Below are 25,531 nucleotides of genomic sequence, written 5' to 3' on the forward strand. Positions count from 1 at the left end.
GCCGCCAGTCGGGGGTTATGGACTAGGCAATGGTCAGGTGATGCCGACTCCAAGCGGCACATGGAAGTTTTACCCTATAAAGGGGCGGAACTTTTTGGGGAAGGTCTTTCAGACCTCGTTTCCACAGCTACTGCTGGGAAATCGACTTTTTTGCCTCAAGCTACCCCACAGCAAAAGAAAGCACCGTATTATCAGGTACAGTCCTTTCGGCCCCAGAAAAATAAGCGGGCTAGAGGCTCATCCTTTCTGCCGAGGGGCAGAGGAAGGGGGAAAAAGCTGCAGCACACAGCTAGTTCCCAGGAGCAGAAGTCCTCCCCTGCGTCCGGTAAGTCCACAGCATGACGCTGGGGCTGCTAAGGCGGAATCGGGAACGGTGGGGGCACGTCTCAGGTTTTTCAGCACACAGTGGGCTCTCTCACAAGTGGATCCCTGGGTCCTTCAAGTAGTATCTCGGGTACAGGCTGGAATTCGAGACGTCTCCCCCCCGCCGTTTTCCTAAAATCTGCCTTGCCGGCAACTCCCTCTGCCAGGGAGGCAGTGTTGGTGGCTATTCAAAAACTGTATTCACAGAAAGTGATTGTCAAGGTACCCCTCCTTCAGCAAGGAAAGGGGTACTACTCCACAATGTTTGTGGTACCGAAACCGGACGGTTCGGTGAGACCCATCTTAAATTTAAAAACCTTGAACACTTATATCAAAAGGTTCAAGTTCAAGATGGAATTGCTCAGGGCGGTTATTGCGAGCCTGGAGGATGGGGATTACATGGTATCCCTGGACATCAAGGATGCGTACCTGCATGTCCCCATTTACCCTCCGCACCAGGAGTACCTCAGATTTGTGGTACAGGACTGTCACTATCAGTTCCAGACGCTGCCGTTCGGGTTATCCACGGCACCGAGGGTCTTTACCAAGGTAATGGCCGAACTGATGATACTCCTTCGCAAGAAGGGAGTTTTAATTATCCCGTACTTGGACGATCTCCTGATAAAGGCGAGGTCCAAAGGACAGTTGATAGTGGGGGTGGCACTTTCTCAGGAAGTGCTACAACAGCACGGCTGGATTCTAAACATTCCAAAGTCACAGCTGGTCCCAACGACACGTCTTCTGTTCCTGGGAATGATTCTGGACACAGACCAGAAAAGAGTGTTTCTTCCACTGGAAAAAGCCGAGGAATTGTCATCTCTGGTCAGAGACATTCTAAAACCAGGAAAAGTGTCGGTACATCAATGCACACGAGTCCTGGGAAAAATGGTAGCTTCGTACGAAGCAATTCCATTCGGAAGGTTCCACGCAAGGACGTTCCAGTGGGACCTGTTGGACAAATGGTCCGGGTCCCATCTCCAGATGCAACAGCGGATAACCCTATCGGCCAGAACCAGGGTGTCGCTGCTGTGGTGGCTGCAGAGGGCTCATCTACTAGAGGGCCGCAGATTCGGAATACAGGACTGGGTCCTGGTGACCACGGATGCCAGCCTTCGGGGCTGGGGGGCAGTCACAAAGGGAAGAAACTTCCAAGGACTGTGGTCAAATCAGGAGATTTCTCTTCACATAAATATCCTGGAGCTAAGGGCCATTTACAATGCCCTAAGCCAGGCAAGACCCCTGCTTCAAAACCAGCCGGTACTGATCCAGTCAGACAACATCACGGCGGTCACCCATGTAAACAGACAGGGCGGCACGAGAAGCAGGATGGCGATGGCAGAAGCCACAAGGATTCTCAGATGGGCAGAGAATCATGTGTTAGCACTGACGGCAGTGTTCATTCCGGGAGTGGACAACTGGGAAGCAGACTTCCTCAGCAGGCACGACATCCACCCGGGAGAATGGGGACTTCATCCAGAAGTCTTCCAAATGCTGGTCAACCGGTGGGAAAAACCACAGGTAGACATGATGGCGTCCCGCCTCAACAAAAAGTTGAAAAGATATTGCGCCCGGTCAAGAGACCCTCAGGCGATAGCGGTGGACGCTCTGGTGACACCATGGGTGTACCAGTCGGTTTATGTGTTTCCTCCTCTACCTCTCATACCCAAGGTACTGAGAATAATAAGAAGGCGAGGAGTGAAAACCATACTCGTGGTTCCGGATTGGCCAAGAAGAGCTTGGTACCCGGAACTTCAAGAGATGCTTACAGAGGACCCTTGGCCTCTGCCGCTCAGACAAGACCTGCTGCAGCAGGGACCCTGTCTGTTCCAAGACTTACCGCGGCTGCGTTTGACGGCATGGCGGTTGAACACCGGATCCTGAAGGAAAAGGGTATTCCGGAGGAAGTCATCCCTACCCTGATCAAAGCCAGGAAGGATGTCACCGCAAGACATTATCACCGCATTTGGCGAAAATATGTTGCTTGGTGTGAGGCCATGAAGGCCCCGACGGAGGAATTTCAACTGGGTCGATTCCTGCACTTCCTGCAAGCAGGGGTGACGTTGGGCCTCAAATTGGGGTCCATAAAGGTCCAGATTTCGGCTCTGTCGATTTTCTTCCAAAAAGAACTGGCTTCACTGCCCGAAGTTCAGACTTTTGTCAAAGGAGTACTGCATATTCAGCCTCCTTTTGTGTCCCCAGTGGCACCTTGGGATCTCAATGTGGTTTTGGCATTCCTGAAATCACATTGGTTCGAACCACTTAAGACTGTGGATTTAAAATATCTCACGTGGAAAGTGGTCATGCTGTTGGCCTTGGCGTCGGCCAGGCGGGTTTCAGAATTGGCAGCTTTGTCTTGTAAAAGCCCTTATCTGATTTTCCATATGGATAGGGCAGAATTGAGGACTCGTCCTCAGTTTCTCCCAAAGGTGGTCTCAGCTTTTCACTTGAACCAACCTATTGTGGTGCCTGCGGCTACTAGGGACTTGGAGGATTCCAAGTTGCTGGACGTAGTCAGGGCCCTAAAAATTTATATTTCCAGGACGGCTGGAGTCAGAAAGACTGACTCGCTGTTTATCCTGTATGCACCCACCAAGCTGGGTGCTCCTGCTTCTAAGCAGTCTATTGCGCGCTGGATTTGTAGCACTATTCAGCTGGCGCATTCTGCGGTAGGCTTACCGCAGCCTAAATCTGTAAAAGCCCATTCCACACGGAAGGTGGGCTCATCTTGGGCGGGGGCAAACACGTTTGCAAAATTCTACAAATTTGATACCCTGGCTGAGGAGGACCTGGAATTCTCTCATTCGGTGCTGCAGAGTCATCCGCACTCTCCCGCCCGTTTGGGAGCTTTGGTATAATCCCCATGGTCCTTACGGAGTCCCCAGCATCCACTAGGACGTCAGAGAAAATAAGATTTTACTCACCGGTAAATCTATTTCTCGTAGTCCGTAGTGGATGCTGGGCGCCCATCCCAAGTGCGGATTGTCTGCAATACTTGTACATAGTTACAGTTAACTAAAGGGTTATTGTTGAGCCATCTGTTGAGAGGCTCAGTTGTTTTCATACTGTTAAACTGGGTATTGTATCACGAGTTATACAGTGTGATTGGTGTGGCTGGTATAAGTCTTACCCGGGATTCAAAAATCCTTCCTAATTGTGTCAGCTCTTCCGGGCACAGTTCCTAACTGAGGCTTGGAGGAGGGTCATAGGGGGAGGAGCCAGTGCACACCAGATAGTCCTAAATCTTTCTTAGATGTGCCCAGTCTCCTGCGGAGCCGTCTATTCCCCATGGTCCTTACGGAGTCCCCAGCATCCACTACGGACTACGAGAAATAGATTTACCGGTGAGTAAAATCTTATTATCTGTATACATACATAGCTTTACTTAGTATTGCTAGTCCAGTGCAGTTTTATTGTTGTTTGTAATAATTTCTGCATTGTACATGTGACTGTGTGTGCCAATAGCTACTGTGTGGTTCCTATTCCGTGTATCTCACACACATTGCTATCTTTATATTCTGTACCCTGAGGGGGGCTAAGTGCGTCAGGGATATGGCTATAGATATATATATATATATATATATATATATATATATATATATATATATATATATATATATATATGAGATGTGAGAACAGCGCCTCCTAGTGCATTAAACGTGACCTTTCATAAAGGTCCCTCCACCATATATAGCACCATTGGATGACGTAAGTACCATATGGAGTGGAATATATCCACTCTTTGAATCGCATATGGCTGACGGTTCCTGGTTGACCAAAGATCCTCTGATACTCCAACTTGTCAATGAATCAGGCCCTCCAGTGCTCAACCAGAGCAATGAAGTCAGACTGATGAAACGCGTTGGGCACTCCTGCCTTGACCCTCCATAATAAGATAAGCTACTTTCATAGATATATTATTTTTTTACATTTTATAAACTTATTGTACAGTTTATCTGCTACCTGCACTCTATTTCTCTGACGTCCTAGTGGATGCTGGGAACTCCGTAAGGACCATGGGGAATAGACGGGCTCCGCAGGAGACTGGGCACTCCAAAAGAAAGATTAGGTACTATCTGGTGTGCACTGGCTCCTCCCTCTATGCCCCTCCTCCATACCTCAGTTAGATTTCTGTGCCCGGCCGAGCTGGATGCACACTAGGGGCTCTCCTGAGCTCCTAGAAAGAAAGTATATGTTAGTTTTTTTATTTTACAGTGAGACCTGCTGGCAACAGGCTCACTGCAACGAGGGACTAAGGGGAGAAGAAGCGAACCTACCTGCTTGCAGCTAGCTTGGGCTTCTTAGGCTACTGGACACCATTAGCTCCAGAGGGATCGACCGCAGGACCCGTCCTTGGTGTTCGTTCCCGGAGCCGCGCCGCCGTCCCCCTTACAGAGCCAGAAGCATGAAGATGGTCCGGAAAATCGGCGGCAGAAGACTTCAGTCTTCACCAAGGTAGCGCACAGCACTGCAGCTGTGCACCATTGCTCCTCATACACACTTCACACTCCGGTGACTGAGGGTGCAGGGCGCTGGGGGGGGGGGCGCCCTGAGCAGCAATAAAAACACCTTGGCTGGCAAAATAATCACAATATATAGGCCTAGAGGCTATATATGTGATAATTACCCCTGCCAGAATCCATAAAAAAGCGGGAGAAAAGTCCGCTAAAAAGGGGCGGAGCTATCTCCCTCAGCACACTGGCGCCATTTTCTCTTCACAGTGTAGCTGGAAAACAGCTCCCCAGGCTCTCCCCTGTAGTTTTCAGGCTCAAAGGGTTAAAAAGAGAGGGGGGGCACTAAATTTAGGCGCAATATTGTTTATACAAGCAGCTATTGGGGAAAATTCACTCAGTGATAGTGTTTATCCCTACATTATATAGCGCTCTGGTGTGTGCTGGCATACTCTCTCTCTGTCTCCCCAAAGGGCTGTGTGGGGTCCTGTCCTCAGTCAGAGCATTCCCTGTGTGTGCGGTGTGTCGGTACGGCTGTGTCGACATGTTTGATGAGGCTTATGTGGAGGCGGAGCAGATGCCGATAAATAGGATGTCGCCCCCTGTGGGCCGACACCAGAGTGGATGGATAGGTGGAAGGTATTAACCGACAGTGTCAACTCCTTACATAAAAGGCTGGATGACGTAACAGCTATGGGACAGCCGGCTTCTCAGCCCGCGCCTGCCCAGGCGTCTCAAAGGCCATCAGGGGCTCAAAAACGCCCGCTCCCTCAGATGGCAGACACAGATGTCGACACGGAGTCTGACTCCAGTGTCGACGAGGTTGAGACATATACACAATCCACTAGGAACATCCGTTACATGATCCCGGCAATAAAAAATGTGTTACACATTTCTGACATTAACCCAAGTACCACTAAAAAAGGGTTTTATGTTTGGGGAGAAAAAGCAGGCAGTGTTTTGTTCCCCCATCAAATGAGTGAATGAAGTGTGAAAAAGCGTGGGTTCCACCGAAAAGAAACTGGTAATTTCTAAAAAGTTACTGATGGCGTACCTTTTCCCGCCAGAGGATAAGTTACGCTGGGAGATATCCCCTAGGGTGGATAAGGCGCTCACACGTTTGTCAAAAAAAGTGGCACTGCCGTCTTAGGATACGGCCACTTTGAAGGTACCTGCTGATAAAAAGCAGGAGGCTATCCTGAAGTCTGTATTTACACACTCAGGTACTAGACTGAGACCTGCAGATAGTGCTGCTGCAGCGTGGTCTGTAACCCTGTCAAACAGGGATACTATTTTGCGAACATAAGACGTCGTCTTATATATGAGGGATGCACAGAGGGATATTTTGCCGGCTGGCATCCAGAATTAATGCAATGTCCATTCTGTCAGGAGGGTATTAGAGACCCGACACTGGACAGGTGATGCTGACTTTAAAGGGCACATAGAGCCTTATAAGGGTGAGGAATTGTTTGAGGATGGTCTCTGGGACCTCGTATCCACAGCAACAGCTGGGAAGAAAATTTTTTTACCTCAGGTTTCCTCACAGCCTAAGAAAGCACTGTATTATCAGGTACAGTCCTTTCGGCTTCAGAAAAGCAAGCGGGTCAAAAGCGCTTCCTTTCTGCACAGAGACGAGGGAAGAGGGAAAAAGCTGCACCAGTCAGCCAGTTCCCAGAATCAAAATTCTTCCCCCGCTTCCTCTGAGTCCACCGCATGACGCGGGGGCTCCACAGGCGTAGCCAGGTACGGTGGGGGGCCGCCTCAAAAATTTCAGCGATCAGTGGGCTCGCTCACAGGTGGATCCCTGGATCCTTCAAGTAGTATCTCAGGGGTACAGGCTGGAATTCGAGGCGTCTTCCCCCCCGCCGTTTCCTCAAATCTGCCTTGCCGACAACTCCCTCAGGCAGGGAGGCTGTGCTAGAGGCAATTCACAAGCTGTATTCCCAGCAGGTGATAGTCAAGGTGCCCCTACTTCAACAAGGACGGGGTTACTATTCCACACTGTTTGTGGTACCGAAACCGGACGGCTCGGTGAGACCCATTTTAAATTTGAAGTCCTTGAACACATACATAAAAAAATTCAAGTTCAAGATGGAATCGCTCAGGGCGGTTATTGCAAGCCTGGAGGAGGGGGATTACATGGTATCCCTGGACATCAAGGATGCTTACCTACATGTCCCCATTTACCATCCTCACCAGGAGTACCTCAGATTTGTGGTACAGGATTGCCATTACCAATTCCAAACACTGCCGTTTGGACTGTCCACGGCACCGAGGGTCTTTACCAAGGTAATGGCAGAAATGATGATACTCCTTCGAAAAAAGGGAGTTTTTAATTATCCCGTACTTGGACGATCTCCTTATAAAGGCGAGGTCCATGGAGCAGTTGTTGGTCGGAGTAGCACTATCTCGGGAAGTGCTACAACAGCACGGATGGATTCTATACATTCCAAAGTCACAGCTGGTTCCTACCACACGCCTGCTGTTCCTGGGGATGGTTCTGGACACAGAACAGAAAAAAGTGTTTCTCCCGCAGGAGAAAGCCAAGGAGCTGTCATCTCTAGTCAGAGACCTCCTGAAACCAAAACAGGTATCGGTGCATCACTGCACACGAGTCCTGGGAAAAATGGTAGCTTCTTACGAAGCAAAATTCCATTCGGCAGGTTCCATGCAAGAACCTTTCAGTGGGACCTCTTGGACAAGTGGTCGGAATCGCATCTTCAGATGCATTGGCTGATAACCCTGTCTCCAAGGACCAGGGTATCTCTACTGTGGTGGCTGCAGAGTGCTCATCTTCAAGAGGGCCGCAGATTCGGCATACAGGACTGGGTCCTGGTAACCACGGATGCCAGCCTTCGAGGCTGGGGGGCAGTCACACAGGGAAGAAATTTCCAAGGACTTTGGTCAAGTCAGGAGTCGTCCCTACACATAAATATTCTGGAACGGAGGGCCATTTACAATGCCCTAAGTCTGGCAATGCCTCTGCTTCAAAACCAGCCGGTACTGATCCAATCAGACAACATCACGGCAGTCGCCCATGTAAACCGACAGGGCGGCACAAGAAGCAGGATGGCGATGGCAGAAGCCACAAGGATTCTCCGATGGGCGGAAAATCACGTCTTAGCACTGTCAGCAGTGTTCATTCCGGGAGTGGACAACTGGGAAGCAGACTTCCTCAGCAGACACGACCGACACCCGGGAGAGTGGGGACTTCATCCAGAAGTCTTCCAACTGTTGGTGAACCGTTGGGAAAGGCCACAGGTGGACATGATGGCGTCCCGCCTAAACAAAAAACTAGATATTGCGCCAGGTCAAGGGACCCTCAGGCGATGGCTGTGGACGCTCTAGTGACACCGTGGGTGTACCAGTCGGTTTATGTATTCCCTCCTCTGCCTCTCATACCAAAGGTACTGAGAATAATAAGAAAACGAGGAGTAAGAACGACTCTGGTGGTTCCGGATGGGCCAAGAAGAGCTTGGTACCCAGAACTTCAAGAAATAATATCAGAGGACCCATGGCCTCTACCGCTCAGACAGGATCTGCTACAGCAGGGGCCCTGTCTGTTCCAAGACTTACCGCGGCTGCGTTGGACGGCATGGCGGTTGAATTCCGGATCCTAAAGCAAAAGGGCATTCCGGAGGAAGTCATTCCTACGCTGATAAAAGCCAGGAAAGAAGTAACCGCAAACCATTATCACCGTATTTGGCGAAAATATGTTGCGTGGTGTGAGGCCAGGAAGGCCCCAACAGAGGAATTTCAGCTGGGTCGTTTTCTGCACTTCCTACAGTCAGGAGTGACTATGGGCCTAAATTTGGGTTCCATTAAGGTCCAGATTTCGGCTCTGTCGATTTTCTTCCAGAAAGAACTGGCTTCACTGCCTGGAGTTCAGACATTTGTAAAGGGAGTGCTACATATTCAGCCCCTTTTTTAGGCCTTCTGTGGCACCTTGGGATCTCAACGTGGTGTTGAGTTTCTTAAAATCACATTGGTTTGAGCCACTTAAAACTGTGGATTTGAAATATCTCACGTGGAAAGTGGTCATGTTATTGGCCTTGGCTTCGGCCAGGCGTGTGTCAGAATTGGCGGCTTTGTCATGTAAAAGCCCTTATCTGATTTTCCATATGGATAGGGCAGAATTGAGGACTCGTCCCCAGTTTCTCCCTAAGGTGGTATCAGCTTTTCACTTGAACCAACCTATTATAGTGCCTGCGGCTACTAGGGACTTGGAAGATTCCAAGTTACTGGATGTAGTCAGGGCCTTAAAAATTTATATTTCCAGGACGGCTGGAGTCAGGAAAACTGACTCGTTTTTTATCCTGTAGGCACCCAACAAAATAGGTGCTCCTGCTTCTAAGCAGACTATTGCTCTCTGAATTTGTAGCACAATTCAGCTGGAGCATTCTGCGGCTGGATTGCCGCATCCTAAATCAGTAACAGCCCATTCCACGAGGAAAGTGGGCTCATCTTGGGCGGCTGCCCGAGGGGTCTCGGCTTTACAACTTTGCCGAGCTGCAACTTGGTCAGGGGCAAACACGTTTGCTAAATTCTACAAATTTGATACCCTGGCTGTGGAGGACCTTGAGTTCTCTCATTCGGTGCTGCAGAGTCATCCGCACTCTCCCGCCCGTTTGGGAGCTTTGGTATAATCCCCATGGTCCTTACGGAGTTCCCAGCATCCACTAGGACGTCAGAGAAAATAAGATTTTACTCACCGGTAAATCTATTTCTCGTAGTCCGTAGTGGATGCTGGGCGCCCGTCCCAAGTGCGGATTGTTTGCAATACTTGTATATAGTTATTGCCTAACTAAAGGGTTATTGTTGAGCCATCTGTTGAGAGGCTCAGTTATATTTCATACTGTTAACTGGGTATAGTATCACGAGTTATACGGTGTGATTGGTGTGGCTGGTATGAGTCTTACCCCGGATTCAAAATCCTTCCTTATTGTGTCAGCTCTTCCGGGCACAGTATCCTAACTGAGGTCTGGAGGAGGGGCATAGAGGGAGGAGCCAGTGCACACCAGATAGTACCTAATCTTTCTTTTAGAGTGCCCAGTCTCCTGCGGAGCCCGTCTATTCCCCATGGTCCTTACGGAGTTCCCAGCATCCACTACAGACTACGAGAAATAGATTTACCGGTGAGTAAAATCTTATTTTTTTATCCTTTTGATACCAAAAATTTCCTTTTATTTTGCTCATAAAAAAGCAGTCTTTTTAGCTCCACCCCCTTTTTAGTTCCCTGTGAACGCATACTTTTTTTTTTTGGGTGATTTCATTTACATCTTCAGACCCATACTGTGTAGTCCCACCCTATTAATTCCGCATGATATGCAAATTCATACAGAAAATGTCCCTCCCTTCTTTTAATGTATTCATATTTTTATTTATTTATATTTTTTTAATTGCTATATATGTACACGTTAATACTTGTTCTGAAAATAAATTTTTCATTTTCATTTAAAACATATAAAATCTCATTTTTACTTCTTCCACAAAATAAATACATAAATAAATAAATACCGGACTTTGCAATAAACATTCAAAATGCCAGCATACCAGCAACGTTTCGGGTCTTTATTAACCCTTTGTCAAGCAACACACACACACACACACACACACACACACACACACACACACACACACACACACACACACACACACACAACATTTTAGAGTCTTCCTATAAATTGATGTTATTAAAAAAACACCAGTGGTCGCCGAACCCCTAGCACCCTATAAACTATCCAATATTTCATAGCACCTTACCAGTGCTAAAACTCTAGGGACTGGATGACGCCCTCTACTAGGGAGTGTTTTTACCTGTCAAAACTCTGACTTTTTTATCTGAGACTTATATATATATATATATATATATATATATATATATATATATATATGTGTATGTATATATATATATATATATATATATGTGTATGTATATATATATATATATATGTGTATGTATATATATATATATATATATATATATATATACGGTATAGATGTTCGTGGTGACTGGAGCCACAAGTCACTGACCCCCTCACCACAGAAACAGGCGGCACTCCACGGATTTGGTGATGAAAAAATACTTTATGCAATAAACAGCATGTTGAATCCAACGTTTCAACACCGCGATGGGTGTTTTTCTCAAGGATACATGGTGCATCCTTGAGAAAAACACCCATCGCGGTGTTGAAACGTTGGATTCAACATGCTGTTTATTGCATAAAGTATTTTTTCATCACCAAATCCGTGGAGTGCCGCCTGTTTCTGTGGTGAGGGGGTCAGTGACTTGTGGCTCCAGTCACCACGAACATCTATACCGTGCATACAACTGAGGAGGGCACCCCGGTCTGTACCATTGCAATTGTTCCTGAGTGCCGACTATTTCCACTACATATATATATATATATATATATATATATATAAAGAAATTGGAGGTGTGAGCGCAAACCGGGTTTAAATGGAGAATGTCTGTGGAACTACAAGTCCAAGTCCGGATTGGTAGATCCAAATTGAAACAGGTAAAGTCTCCAGACAATCTGGCTGCACACTGCCGTTTAGATCAGCTGTCGTCCACCTCGTTCTCCTGTTTCCCAACGGGGAAAGATTTTGTCTAGAGAAGATAGAATAATGGGGGGCGCCCCCCATTATTCTATCTTCTCTAGACAATATATATATATTGTGTGTTTCACAGGATATATTACCTTGGTATTTCTCTCTGTATTTCAGTCACCATATACCACTTAAATCCTCTTTTTGTGCTCTGCATTTGCAGTCACACTGCACAGGTTTTTTTTGTCCGACCTGTACTGTGTACTGGCTGCAGCGTCGGTGGCACACCAAGACCCACCCTGGGCTGCTTTTTCTAATTTGCTGACTACGCTAGTAATGAGACTTACACCCCCTGTGCCATTGCAGCCACATATAGGTGGTCATTTCGAGTTGTTCGTTCGCTAGCAGTTTTTAGCAGCCGTGCAAGCGCTAAGCCGCCACCCTCTGGGAGTGTATTTTAGTGCGAACGAAAGGATCGCAGAGCGGCTACAAAAAAAAAATTGTGTAGTTTTAGAGTAGCTCCAAACCTACTCAGCGCTTGCGATCACTTCAGACCAATCCGTTCCGGATTTGACGTCACAAACAGGCCCTGTGTTTGGCCAGCCACGCCTGCGTTTTTCCTGGCACGCCTGCGTTTTTTCGAGCACTCCCTGAAAACTGTCAGTTGATACCCAGAAACGCCCCTCTGTCAATCACTCTGCGGCGGCCATTGCGACTTTAAAGCTTCGCTAGTCCTTGTGTAAAAATACATCGGCCGTTGTGAAAGTACGCCGCGCGTGCGCACTGCACAGCGCAGCGAACATTTTCAGCTAGCGATCAACTCTGAATGACCCCCATTGTCCCTGCAGTTAATCCGCCATGGGCAGATGCTCTGTCAACTCAGTTACAGCAATTAAATCAGTCTTTGTTTAAACAAAAATCTAACCCTTGCTCTCCTAGGACCAAAGGGTCATCTAAGCGGGCCATTTCTGCCTCACAATCCACGCATGTTACAGATACTTCATCTGATGAAGATGGCGTATACACTGATCCCTCAGACACTGATGCAGATGCTTCTGATGGGGAATCTATTTCACAGGTGGATGTTCCTGACCTCTTGGAGGCTATCAAACTGATTCTTCAGATTGATGATGAATCTGAACCTCCAGATACGTCTAAGAAACCTGATAAGTTCAAACGTCAGAAGGTCACTAAATTAGTTTTGCCCCATTCTGACCATTTAGTTAACATACGTCAGCAACCCTGGGAGTCTCCAGGTAGGAAATTCTCCCTGTCTAAGAAGATGCCACCTCGTTATCCCTTCGCTGTAGAGTTAAGTAAAAATTGGGAAACACCGCCGCCGGTGGACTCAAATCGCGCGTCTGGTGATCTCCTCTTCTCTGCCTGTCACTTGTCTGAGTATACAGACGGATAAGCTCGTAGAGGGTTGCTTGAAGTCTATTTACACCCTTGCAGGTGCTGTGCATATACCCACTATAGCGGCTTCTTGGGCTGCAAAGGCTGAAGCCTGGGTTCAAGAAGTTGAAGCGGAGCTACCTTCTAATTTTTCTGATAATGCCAGACCGTGTCTTTCATATATTACCAGCCTCTCATTACATTCAGGAGGTGGCCTCTGATGCCGGTGTCCTGGCGGCCAAAGCGTCTACTACGTCCATTCTGGCTCGCCGAATTCTATGGTTGTGGTCCTGGTCTGTGGATGTGGACTCTAAAAAGACCTTGGAGGTTACCCCTTTTAAGGTAGACATCCTTTTGGGGACGATCTGAACAAGCTTGTTGCTGACTTAGCGTCTGCTAAAACTGCATGTCTGCCGAGTACTAATCCTTCGGCTCTGAAGGCTAAAAGTACCAGCTTTCGTTCCTTTCGACCTCCATGTAAAGCAAAGGGTCAGGCGTACCCGAAACAGGCTCGCACTTCCAAAACCTCCAAGCCCAAACCTAAACGTTCCTGGGCTGCCCATCAGCCTGCTTCCAAAGCAGACAAGCCTGCTGCATGACGGGGCGGGCCTCCTCCTGGGGGATCCCAGGGTGGGAGGCCGACTTCTACGGTTTGCTCAGGTATGGTTATAGACCACTTCAGATGCCTGGGTAAGGGAAGTTGTCACTCACGGATACGCCATCTCTTTCAAGAAACGTCACCCTCGCCAGTTTTGCTCAACAAATATCCCTTCGGATCTGGTGAAAGCAAAAACTCTCCATTTGGTGGTACAATCCCTCCTGGACACAGGAGTGGTAGTGCCGGTGCCTCTGGCTCAGAGAGGCAGGGGGTACTATTCAACTATGTTCCTAGTTCCGAAACCGAATGGAGACTCACGGCCCATTCTCAACCTCAAGTATTTGAACAAATTTGTGAAGGTTTCCAAATTCCGTATGGAAACTCTTCACTCTATTGTTATGGCCTTGGAGCCCAAGGACTATATGGTATCCCTGGACATTCGGGATGCTTACCTACATATACCTATTGCCATGTCGCATCAGCAGTACCTGCGGTTTGCTATTGGCAACCTACATTATCAATTACTGGCCTTACATTTTGGGCTGGCCACGGCTCCGAGAATTTTCACCAAGGTCATGGCGGTTATGACGGCTCTGCTTCATCGTCGGGGTATCAGGATCCTGATACCCCATCTCGACGACTTGCTGATCCTGGCGAATTCCCCAGAGGTTCACCTTCGATATCTGGAACTGACGGTCCAATTCCTGCAAGCCCACAGGTGGCTCATCCACTGGAAGAAATCCTCCCTGGTTCCTGCTCAGAGCATGGTGCACCTGGGGGCATTGTTGGACACACAACCAATGGTTGTTCTTGTTTCCGGAGAAGGTCCTGAAGCTTCAGGACAGGTAAGATACTTCCTTTCTCGCCCAAGAGTGTCGATACACTTGGCGATGCAAGTACTAGGCCTCCTGATGTCTGCTTTCGACATGGTAGCGTACGCTCAATTTCATTCCCGCCCTCTGCAGAGGTTAATTCTCTCCAAGTGGGACGGCCTGCCTCACCGGATCAGATCTCGCATGATCTCCTTGACTCCGAATGTTCGTCTGTCTCTGAGCTGGTGGCTACAGGACCAACAATTAAGCAGGGGTCGTCCCTTCTGGATCTCCAACTGGGTCTTTCTAACGACAGATGCCAGTCAGCGGGGTTGGGGCGCGGTGTTGGAGCAACACTCTCTTCAGGGTCGGTGGACTAGGGAGGAATCTCTCCTCCCGATAAATATTCTGGAGTTGTGGGCAGTGTTCAATGCTTTGGAACTGGCCTTGCCTCTGGTACAGAACAGGCCTGTTCAAGTACAGTCGGACAACGCCAGCACGGTGGCATACATAAATCATCATGGCGGCACTCAAAGCCGCATGGCGGTGTTGGAAGTGTCAAAGATTCTTCGATGGGCGGAACGCCATCTGCCAGCCATATTGGCAGTGTTGATTCCGGGTATCTTCAACTGGGAAGATCTTCGGAGCAAGGACAATGGATCCTCAAGCAGCGTACGTGGACGCACTGGCAGTTCCATGGAACTTTCGGCTGCCATACGTGTTCCCTCTGGTGTCACTCCTGCCCAGGGTAATTCGGAAGTTCAAGCAAGAAGGAGGAATGCTGGGGGCGTGGCTTGACACAGCATGGTGTAAGCAGCTTCCTGCCAATACTCCTGCTAATATCCTGATCTATCGCCTGTTTCCCTGGTGTTCTGTGGCTGAAAATTTCTGCAGGAGTGCAGTACTCCCCTCTGCTCCTGCAGTATGAATTTGGGGATTCTCTGTGCCAAGAGTCCTAACTTACTGGCTGGTGAATTCTGTGACTGGATCCTGAGGCAGACTCTGCTCTCAGTGTGGCTGTTGCTCCTGCTGCAGCTCTGCCCTCACTCAGCTGCTGGGGCCAGTTTCCTCTGCAGCGGTTTTGCTGGCAGCATCCTGTGGATTTCTGTGCCCTGTCTCCAGCTTTGTCATAATGTGCGAATTCTATCACAACTCTGTAGCTGGTGAGCAGGATGGCTTTGCTTCTATGTGCTTTTATCCTGATTCAGTGCAGCAGCTCTCAGGGCCCCTTAGTGAGACTTTATCTGCACCACTTACTATTACACTACAGCAGGTGCTTACCGCTGTGGGTTCTTCCGAGCAACGAATTACTAATAGACTGGAGGAGCTGAGGGATGACCTTGCGCATATTCATCGTGAACTATGGCTGGTGATGGCACGTGTGGATCCTCCAGCGATCTCTGTTTCTTTAGTGGTGATTCCATGGTCCCGCGTGAAGATTCAGTCTGCAGTCACGCAGTCTCCAGTTTGCTGGCAGTCCGCGAGAGGGAATGGCTTTCCGCTCTAATATTTATATGGAACAGTGGTTCGGTGTAACCCGTGGATGGAGGTTTTTGTCCCTAATCCGGTTTTCTTCAGCTGCCACTTGTCCCTATGCGTTTATTTTGACACAGCTGTGTGTGACGGCTGATGGCCCAGTTTATCCTTCTGCCCACTCTCGAGGGACTGTCATTTGGCTGGATTACTTTGTTCCAGGGTGGACTCATCCTCCGGACTGATTTTGCTCACCTTGGGACTGGGAAACATTTCATTGGCTGCTGAGACCCTTACTGTGCTCTGTTCTGTATACTGATTCTCGTTAGCTACTGTGTAATTTCATATTGTTTGTACATCCTTTCAAAGCTCCAGTTGTGTTGTACTGCTATTCTTGTCTCATTCTAAATAATTATTTGCATACAACTAATTATTTTCCAGGAGAATTCTGCTATAATGTTTAAGGCCATTTACTTAGTGTTATTGTCACTTATATAAATATTCGTCTGTTTTCCGGCTCAGTGTATCTAAACCTACTGTATGTGCATTTTTCGAGCAACTTCCCATATATATGTTGTGGTCATTTATTTTAATGCTGCAGCCACTTCTGTTTATATTATGTCTGTTCTTTACACTCAGTTATCTTGGTATTTGCATAATACTTTACTATTCTATGGGTATAACCTGCTCTATTTAGTTTATGGTCTTTTATTGAATTGCCAGTCATTTACAGTATATCGTGTGCTTATCCTTTAGCTACAGTTTTGTTGTTCTGCTATCCTCGTGCTCATTATAGCTAAATATTTGCGTGCAACACTTAAGGGGGGTACTCACGGAGCGATATTCTAAGCAATCTTACTAGATTGCTTAGAATATCAGCATGATCGCTCCGTGTGTAGCCCCCTCGGCGATAGCGATGCGCAGCCCCGCACATCGCTATCGCTGCTGCTAGATTGGCCTGCATGCAGGCCAATCTAGCGGGTCGCTCACTTCACCCGCTGGGTGAAATAAGCGCCCCCCCCACCCGTCTCCCCCCGCACGCTCAGCACAGATCGCGCTGTGCTGAGCGGCAGGAGAGTTGTGTACTGAGCGGTTCGCTCAGCACACATCTCTCCAACATCGGCCCGTGGGTACTGGGCTTTACTTTCCTAGAGAATCCTGTTCTAATTGGTGTATGGCCCTTTATATAGTGTTACATCAGTCTGTTTTCCAGCTCCTTGTATCTAAGAACTTGTGCACATTTTACCATTTTGTCGGAGAAGCTTGACTTAGTTTGTGGTCGCTTGTTTTAGTTCCACAGCCATTTATATTTATATTCTGTCTTTAAGCTCAGCTAACTCAGTATTTACATACTACTTTACTATTCTGTGGGTATAACCTGCTCCACTTAGTTTATGGCCATTTATTTCTCTATCGTCCTAGTGGATGCTGGGGTTCCTGAAAGGACCATGGGGAATAGCGGCTCCGCAGGAGACAGGGCACAAAAAGTAAAGCTTTAGGATCAGGTGGTGTGCACTGGCTCCTCCCCCTATGACCCTCCTCCAAGCCTCAGTTAGATTTTTGTGCCCGGCCGAGAAGGGTGCAATCTAGGTGGCTCTCCTAAAGAGCTGCTTAGAAAAGTTTAGCTTATGTTTTTTATTTTACAGTGAGTCCTGCTGGCAACAGGATCACTGCAACGAGGGACTTAGGGGAGAAGAAGTGAACTCACCTGCGTGCAGGATGGATTGGCTTCTTTGGCTACTGGACATTAGCTCCAGAGGGACGATCACAGGTACAGCCTGGATGGTCACCGGAGCCTCGCCGCCGGCCCCCTTGCAGATGCTGAAACAAGAAGAAGGTCCAGAATCGGCGGCATGAAGACTCCTCAGTCTTCTTAAGGTAGCGCACAGCACTGCAGCTGTGCGCCATTTCCTCTCAGCACACTTCACACGGCAGTCACTGAGGGTGCAGGGCGCTGGGAGGGGGGCGCCCTGGGAGGCAATGAAAACCTATTTTTGGCTAAAAATACCTCACATATAGCCTCCGGGGGCTATATGGAGATATTTAACCCCTGCCAGAATCCGTTAAGAGCGGGAGACGAGGCCGCCGAAAAAGGGGCGGGGCCTATCTCCTCAGCACACAGCGCCATTTTCCCTCACAGAAAGGCTGGAGGGAAGGCTCCCAGGCTCTCCCCTGCACTGCACTACAGAAACAGGGTTAAAACAGAGAGGGGGGGCACTAATTTGGCGTTAGAAATATATAAAAAAGATGCTATAAGGGAAAACACTTATATAAGGTTGTCCCTATATAATTATAGCGTTTTTGGTGTGTGCTGGCAAACTCTCCCTCTGTCTCTCCAAAGGGCTAGTAGGTCCTGTCCTCTATCAGAGCATTCCCTGTGTGTCGGTACGTGTGTGTCGACATGTATGAGGACGATGTTGGTGAGGAGGCGGAGCAATTGCCTGTAATGGTGATGTCACTCTCTAGGGAGTCGACACCGGAATGGATGGCTTATTTAGGGAATTACGTGATAATGTCAACACGCGGCAAGGTCGGTTGACGACATGAGACGGCCGACAAACAATTAGTACCGGTCCAGACGTCTCAAAAACACCGTCAGGGGTTTTAAAACGCCCGTTTACTTTAGTCGGTCGACACAGACACAGACAGGGACACTGAATCCAGTGTCGACGGTGAATAAACAAACGTATTCCTTATTAGGGCCACACGTTAAGGGCAATGAAGGAGGTGTTACATATTTCTGATACTACAAGTACCACAAAAGAGGGTATTATGTGGGATGTGAAAAAACTACCGTAGTTTTTCCTGAATCAGATAAATTAAATGAAGTGTGTGATGATGCGTGGGTTCCCCCCGATAGAAAATATGGGCGGTATACCCTTTCCCGCCAGAAGTTAGGGCGCATTGGGAAACACCCCTTAGGGTGGATAAGGCGCTCACACGCTTATCAGAACAAGTGGCGGTACCGTCTATAGATAGGGCCGTCCTCAAGGAGCCAGCTGACAGGAGGCTGGAAAATATCATAAAAAGTATATACACACATACTGGTGTTATACTGCGACCAGCGATCGCCTCAGCCTGGATGTGCAGAGCTGGGGTGGCTTGGTCGGATTCCCTGACTAAAAATATTGATACCCTTGACAGGGACAGTATTTTATTGACTATAGAGCATTTAAAGGATGCATTTCTATATATGCGAGATGCACAAAGGGATATTTGCACTCTGGCATCAAGAGTAAGTGCGATGTCCATATCTGCCAGAAGATGTTTATGGACACGACAGTGGTCAGGTGATGCAGATTCCAAACGGCACAAAGGTGTATTGCCGTATAAAGGAAGAGGAGTTATTTGGGGTCGGTCCATCGGACCTGGTGGCCACGGCAACTGCTGGAAAATCCACCGTTTTTACCCTAAGTCACATCTCTGCAGAAAAAGACACCGTCTTTTCAGCCTCAGTCCTTTCGTCCCTATAAGAGTCATATCTGCCCAGGGATAGAGGAAAGGGAAGAAGACTGCAGCAGGCAGCCCATTCCCAGGAACAGAAGCGTTCCACCGCTTCTGACAAGCTCTCAGCATGACGCTGAGACCGTACAGGACCCCTGGATCCTACAAGTAGTATCCCAGGGGTACAGATTGGAATGTCGAGACGTTTCCCCTGCGCAGGCTCCTGAAGTCTGCTTTACCAAGGTCTCCCTCCGACAAGGAGGCAGTATGGGAAACAATTCACGAGCTGTATTCCCAGCAGGTGATAATTAAATTACCCCTCCTACAACAAGAAAAGGGGTATTATTCCACACTATATTGTGGTACTGAAGCCAGAAGGCTCGGTGAGACCTATTCTAAATCTAAAAAAATTTGAACACTTACAAAGGTTCAAATCAAGATGGAGTCACTCAGAGCAGTGATAACGAACCGGGAAGAAGGGGACTATATGGTGTCCCGAGACATCAGGGATGCTTACCTCCATGTCCCAAATTTGCCCTTATCACTAAGGGTACCTCAGGTTCGTGGTACAGAACTGTCACTATCAGTTTCAGACGCTGCCGTTTGGATTGTCCACGGCACCCCGGGTCTTTACCAAGGTAATGGCCGAAATGATGGTTCTTCTTCGAAGAAAAGGCGTCTTAATTATCCCTTACTTGGACGATCTCCTGATAAGGGCAAAGTCCAGGGAACAGTTGGAGGTCGGAGTAGCACTATCTCGGATACTGTTACAACAGCAGGGGTGGATTCTAAATATTCCAAAATCGCAGCTGATCCCGACAACAAGTCTCCTGTGCTTAGGGATGATTCTGGACACAGTCCAGAAAAAGGTGTTTCTCCCGGAAGAGAAAGCCAGGGAGTTATCCGAGCTAGTCAGGAACCTCCTAAAATCAGTGCATCATTGCACAAGGGCCATGGTAAAAAAATGGTGACTTCCTTCGAAGCAATTCCAGTCGGCAGATTTCATGCAAGAACTTTTCAGTGGGATCTGCTGGACAAATGGTCCGGATCGCATCTTCAGATGCATCAGCGGATAACCCTATATCCAAGGACAAGGGTGTCTCTCCTGTGGTGGTTACAGAGTGCTCATCTTCTAGAGGGCCGCAGATTCGGCATTCAGTTTTGGATGTTGGTGACCACGGAGGCCAGCCCGAGAGGCTGGGGAGCAGTCACACAAGGAAAAAATTTCCAGGGAGTGTGATCAAGTCTGGAGACTTTTCTCCACATAAATATAGCTAAGGGTAAATTTATAATGCTCTAAGCTTAGCAAGACCTCTGCTTCAAGGTCAGCCGGTATTGATCCAGTGGGATAAAACATCACGGCAGTCGCCCACGTAAATAGACAGGGCGGCACAAGAAGCAGGAGGGCAGTGGCAAAAACTGCAAGGACTTTTCGCTGGGCGGAAAATCATGTGATAGCACTGTCAGCAGTGTTTCATTCCGGGAATGGAAACTGGGAAGCAGACTTCCTCAGTAGGCACGACCTCCACCCGGCAGAGTGGGAACTTCATGGGGAAGTTTTCCACATGATTGTAAACCGTTGGGAATTACCAAAGGTGGACATGATGGCGTCCCGTCTGAACAAAAAACGGGACAGGTATTGCGCCAGGTTAAGAGACCCTCAGGCAATAGCTGTGGACGTTCTGGTAACACCGTGGGTGTACCAGTCGGTGTATGTGTTCCATCCTCTGCTTTTCATACCTAAGGTACTGAGAATTATAAGACGTAGAGGAGTAAGAACTATACTCATGGCTCCGGATTGGCCAAGAAGGACTTGGTACCCGGAACTTCAAGAGATGCTCACAGAGGACTTATGGCCTCTGCCGCTAAGAAGGGACTTGTTTCAGCAAGTACCATGTCTGTTCCAAGACTTACCGCAGCTGCGTTTGACGGCATGGCGGTGGAACGCCGGATCCTAAGGGAAAAGGCATTCAGGAAGAGGTCATTCCTACCCTGGTCAAAGCCAGAAAGGAGGTGACCGCACAACATTATCACCACATGTGGCGAAAATATGTTGCGTGGTGTGAGGCCAGGAAGGCCCCACGAAGAAATTTCAACTCGGTCGATTCCTGCATTTCCTGCAAACAGGAGTGTCTATGGGCCTCAAATTGGGGTCCATTAAGGTTCAAATTTCGGCCCAGTCGATTTTTCTTCCAGAAAGAATTGGCTTCAGTTCCTGAAGTCCAGAAGTTTGTCAAGGGAGTATTGCATATACAACCCCCTTTTGTGCCTCCAGTGGCACTGTGGGATCTCAACGTAGTTCTGGGATTCCTCAAAACACATTGGTTTAAAACCAGTCAAATCTGTGGATTTGAAGCATCTCACATGAAAAGTGAACATGCTCTTGGACCTGGCCTGGACCAGGCGAGTGTCAAATTGGTGGTTTTTTTCTCAAAAAAGCCCATATCTGTTTGTCCATTCGGACAGGGCAGAGCTGCGGACTCGTCCCCAGTTCTCTCCCTAAGGTGGTGTCAGTGTTTCACCTGAACCAGCTTATTGTGGTGTCTTGCGCCTACTAGGGACTTGGAGGACTCCAAGTTGCTAGATGTGGTCAGGGCCCTGAAAATATAGGTTCCAGGACGGCTGGAGTCAGGAAAACTGACTTGCTGTTATCCTGTATGCACCCAACAAACTGGGTGCTCTTGCTTCTAAGCAGACTTTTGCTAGTTGGATGTGTAATACAATTCAGCTTGCACATTCTGTGGCAGGCCTGCCACAGCCAAAATATGTAAATGCCCATTCCACAAGGAAGGTGGGCTCATCTTGGGCGGCTGCCCGAGGGGTCTCGGCTTTACAACTTTGCCGAGCGGCTATTTAGTCAGGGGCAAACACGTTTGTAAAATCCTACAAATTTGATAACCTGGCTAAGGAGGACCTGGAGTTCTCTCATTCGGTGCTGCAGAGTCATCCGCACTCTCCCGCCCGTTTGGGAGCTTTGGTATAATCCCCATGGTCCTTTCAGGAACCCCAGCATCCACTAGGACGATAGAGAAAATAAGAATTTACTTACCGATAATTCTATTTCTCGGAGTCCGTAGTGGATGCTGGGCGCCCATCCCAAGTGCGGATTATCTGCAATACTTGTACATAGTTACAAAAATCGGGTTATTATTGTTGTGAGCCATCTTTCAGAGGCTCCGCTGTTATCATACTGTTAACTGGGTTCAGATCACAGGTTGTACAGTGTGATTGGTGTGGCTGGTATGAGTCTTACCCGGGATTCATAAATCCTTCCTTATTGTGTACGCTCGTCCGGGCACAGTATCCTAACTGAGGCTTGGAGGAGGGTCATAGGGGGAGGAGCCAGTGCACACCACCTGATCCTAAAGCTTTACTTTTTGTGCCCTGTCTCCTGCGGAGCCGCTATTCCCCATGGTCCTTTCAGGAACCCCAGCATCCACTACGGACTCCGAGAAATAGAATTATCGGTAAGTAAATTCTTATTTTTAGCTGCCCCTGTCAATTATACGAAATACTTATCCTGTGTTATGGGGTTGGGGGGTGGAGGGATGTTAGGCATTTAGGTGTAGTGTAGTTAGGGATGGGGTTCTTATGGGGATCCAGGTATGCCTAGGTTGGGGTTAGATTATACAGGGTGAAGGGTTCTTGGGAGGTTTGCTTTGGGTGTCTTTATTTTGTGTATTTGTTTTGTTTGTAGTTTAGGGTATATGGGGTGGGGTGGAATGTGAGGCTTTTTGTTTTGATATTCTGATGGATCTGAGTTATTTATATTTTCATTTATGGTATGTCACCTATGCCCCATTATAAATCTGGTTCTCTCATGTGTACACCTGAATTGCGCCTTCGGGTGGCGATTAAGTTATTAGTGTTTGATGTGGGGTATTCTGTATGTCATTGTTTTTACTGTATCCTGCTATTGTTCCATTTCTCATGTTCGATGGCTTGGTGGCTAATCTTTATTTTGTCATTTATACACTGTTTATGCCCTTCTGTATTATTCCTCATGTTTGCCTCTTTAATGTCTGGGTGTAACTTTTTAAATTTCCAATAAAAATTACTCAATTAAAAAGAAGGAGGAATGCTGATTCTACTCGCTCCAGCGTGGCCCAGACAGCATTGGTTCTCAGACCCGCAGGGTCTCTCGATAAAGCGTCCTCTTCTACTTCCTTAATGCCCAGACCACCTCGTTCAGGGCCCCTGTGTATACCAGGATTTGGCCCGACTGGCTTTGACGGGGTGGCTCTTGAAGCTTCATTCCTGAGGGCCAAAGGTTTTTCTGAGGCGGTCATTCAGACGATGTTACAATCACGCAAACCGGCTTTGGCTCGGATTTATTATAGAGTCTGGAATTCTTCACCTGGTGTGCGGCTAAGAATTTTGATGCATACAAGTTCAGTATTGCCGAACTTTTGGCGTTTCTACAACAGGGCCTGGAATCAGGCCTTTGTCTGGCCTCCCTAAAGGTTCATATATCTGCCTTGTCGGTGTAGTTTTAGAGAAAAATTGTGACTCTGCCTGACGTTCATACCTTCACTCGGTATTTTACGGATCCAACCTCCCTATGTCCCTCCTGTGGCTCCTTGGGATTTGTCGGTTGTTCTGGGTGCCCTGCAAGGTTCTCCGTTTGAACCTCTTGAGTCTGTGGTTTACGCTTAAGGTTTTGTTTTTGCTGGCTATTGCCTCTGTTAGAAGGGTTTCAGACTTGTGTGCCTTTATCCTGTAGGTCTCCCTTTCTGATTTTTCACCATGACCGTGCAGTTCTTAGAACTAGACCTGGTTATCTACCTAAGGTGGTGTCATCGTTCCTCCTTAACCAAGAGATTGTGGTTCTGGCCTTTATCTCTCCTGATTTGTCCTCCAAAGAGCGGCCTTTGGATGTGGTACGGACTTTCCGTATCCATGTGAAGAGAACTGCCTCCCTTAGGAGATCTGATTCTCTCTCTGTTCTTTTTGGTTTTCACAAACGTGGCTGGCCTGCAAATAAGCAAACCTTAGCCAGATGGATTAGAATGGTAATTGCACGAGTTTATGTACAGGCTGGACTTCGAGCTACTGCTACTATGAAGGCCCATTCTACTCTGTTTGACCTTCTTGGGCGGCCCGTCTTGGCGCTTCCCTAGAACAATTGTGCAAGGCGGCTACGTGGTCCTCAGTGAACCCGTTCATCTGGTTCTATGCCTTTCATACTTCCGCATCCCAGGATGCTTCCTTTGGACGCCGGGTTCTTGTGCCCGCTACAGTGCGTCCCCTCCCATGAGGAACTGCTTTACGACATCCCCAATGTTATTCCCTGTGGAATACCAGTGTGCCCCGCTGGAGAAAAGGAGATTTATGGTAAGAACTTACCGTTGTTAAATCTCTTTCTGCGAGGTACACTGGATTCCACAGGGTGCCCACCCTGACGCACTTAGCTTCTTTGGGTTTTTATGGCATTAGCCGCTGGTGCCTTCTCCTGTCGTGAGAATGTGGTTCGCTGTGGCTACTAACAGTTATCGTCTTTTACCTGCTACTGCATTGGACTGGTTGACAAAACTGACCTCCAGTGCCTGGAGGCGGGGATATAGAGGAGGCGGTGCAAGGCATCCTGGGAACAGTCAAAGCTGTAGCCTGTTGGTGCCTCGGATCAAGATCCAACTCTACACCCCGATGTTCTTCCCTGTGGAATCCAGTGTACGTCGCAGAAAGAGATTTAACAAAGTTAAGTTCTTACCATAAATCTCCTTTTTGTTTAGCATTTTCCTGGAGAAATTGAGGCTCTTGCAGATCCACTAGATGTAAGCAGCAATCTGCACAATTCTGTGCAACATGAGCAGATTCTCATACAACTATATTCTCATTTTGTGGAGATTTTGTTTGTTTTTTGCTCATTAGATAATTATTTTTATTTATTTTTTTTAAAGGAAGAAAAATTTCAGAAAGGTGACTGTGGTATAAATAGGTAAGTACAGTTTATAACTAATTGGTGTTGTTTCTCCTAATGCCTGTTTCAGTGCAGATGCTGCAATGTAATCTGTGTAATGCTCTGTCCTGTGCTCCTTTATTTTATTTTGACAGCACAAAAAACAGAACTGGTGGCTGTTTCCCTATTTGTTGTATTTTAGTGCATTTTTGTGTGTCCGGCAGTTCCTCGATTGTACAGATGTAGCCACGCTCATCGTTGCTGCAGCGCCATACAGGTGTCCTAGTCACGCCATACAAATAGTGCTGGTTGGCGAAGTAAGGCGTGACGAGTTCTGTCGTGCTTCCTATACAGACTGAGACATGCACACTGATATACAGTCAAAATTAGAAAAATTCGTGGATGTTACTTTTTACACAGATATAAGATATACAATACAAGTGCGGCTTTTCAAATTACGAAAGTCTTATCTTTATGAGACTGAGTTTACTGTACTTCTTCCAAGGCCTCCCCATTGTATTAATAGGCAGGCTCCCACCACCCCAAT

General features: G+C 47.8%; 1 protein-coding gene across 1 annotated transcript in view; it reads left to right on the plus strand.

The window, feature by feature from the left end:
• Positions 1-25,531, plus strand: part of CCDC66 (coiled-coil domain containing 66) — a 134,577-nt gene that overhangs the window by 73,936 nt on the left and 35,110 nt on the right. Inside the window, exons 10-11 of the mRNA XM_063941546.1 lie at positions 24,818-24,859; positions 24,986-25,023. Coding sequence (XP_063797616.1) covers positions 24,818-24,859; positions 24,986-25,023 — 80 coding nt within the window. The remainder of the gene's footprint in view (positions 1-24,817; positions 24,860-24,985; positions 25,024-25,531) is intronic.

The sequence above is a fragment of the Pseudophryne corroboree genome, chromosome 9 (genome assembly GCF_028390025.1).
Source record: "Pseudophryne corroboree isolate aPseCor3 chromosome 9, aPseCor3.hap2, whole genome shotgun sequence".
NCBI classification, from domain to species: Eukaryota; Metazoa; Chordata; class Amphibia; order Anura; family Myobatrachidae; genus Pseudophryne; species Pseudophryne corroboree.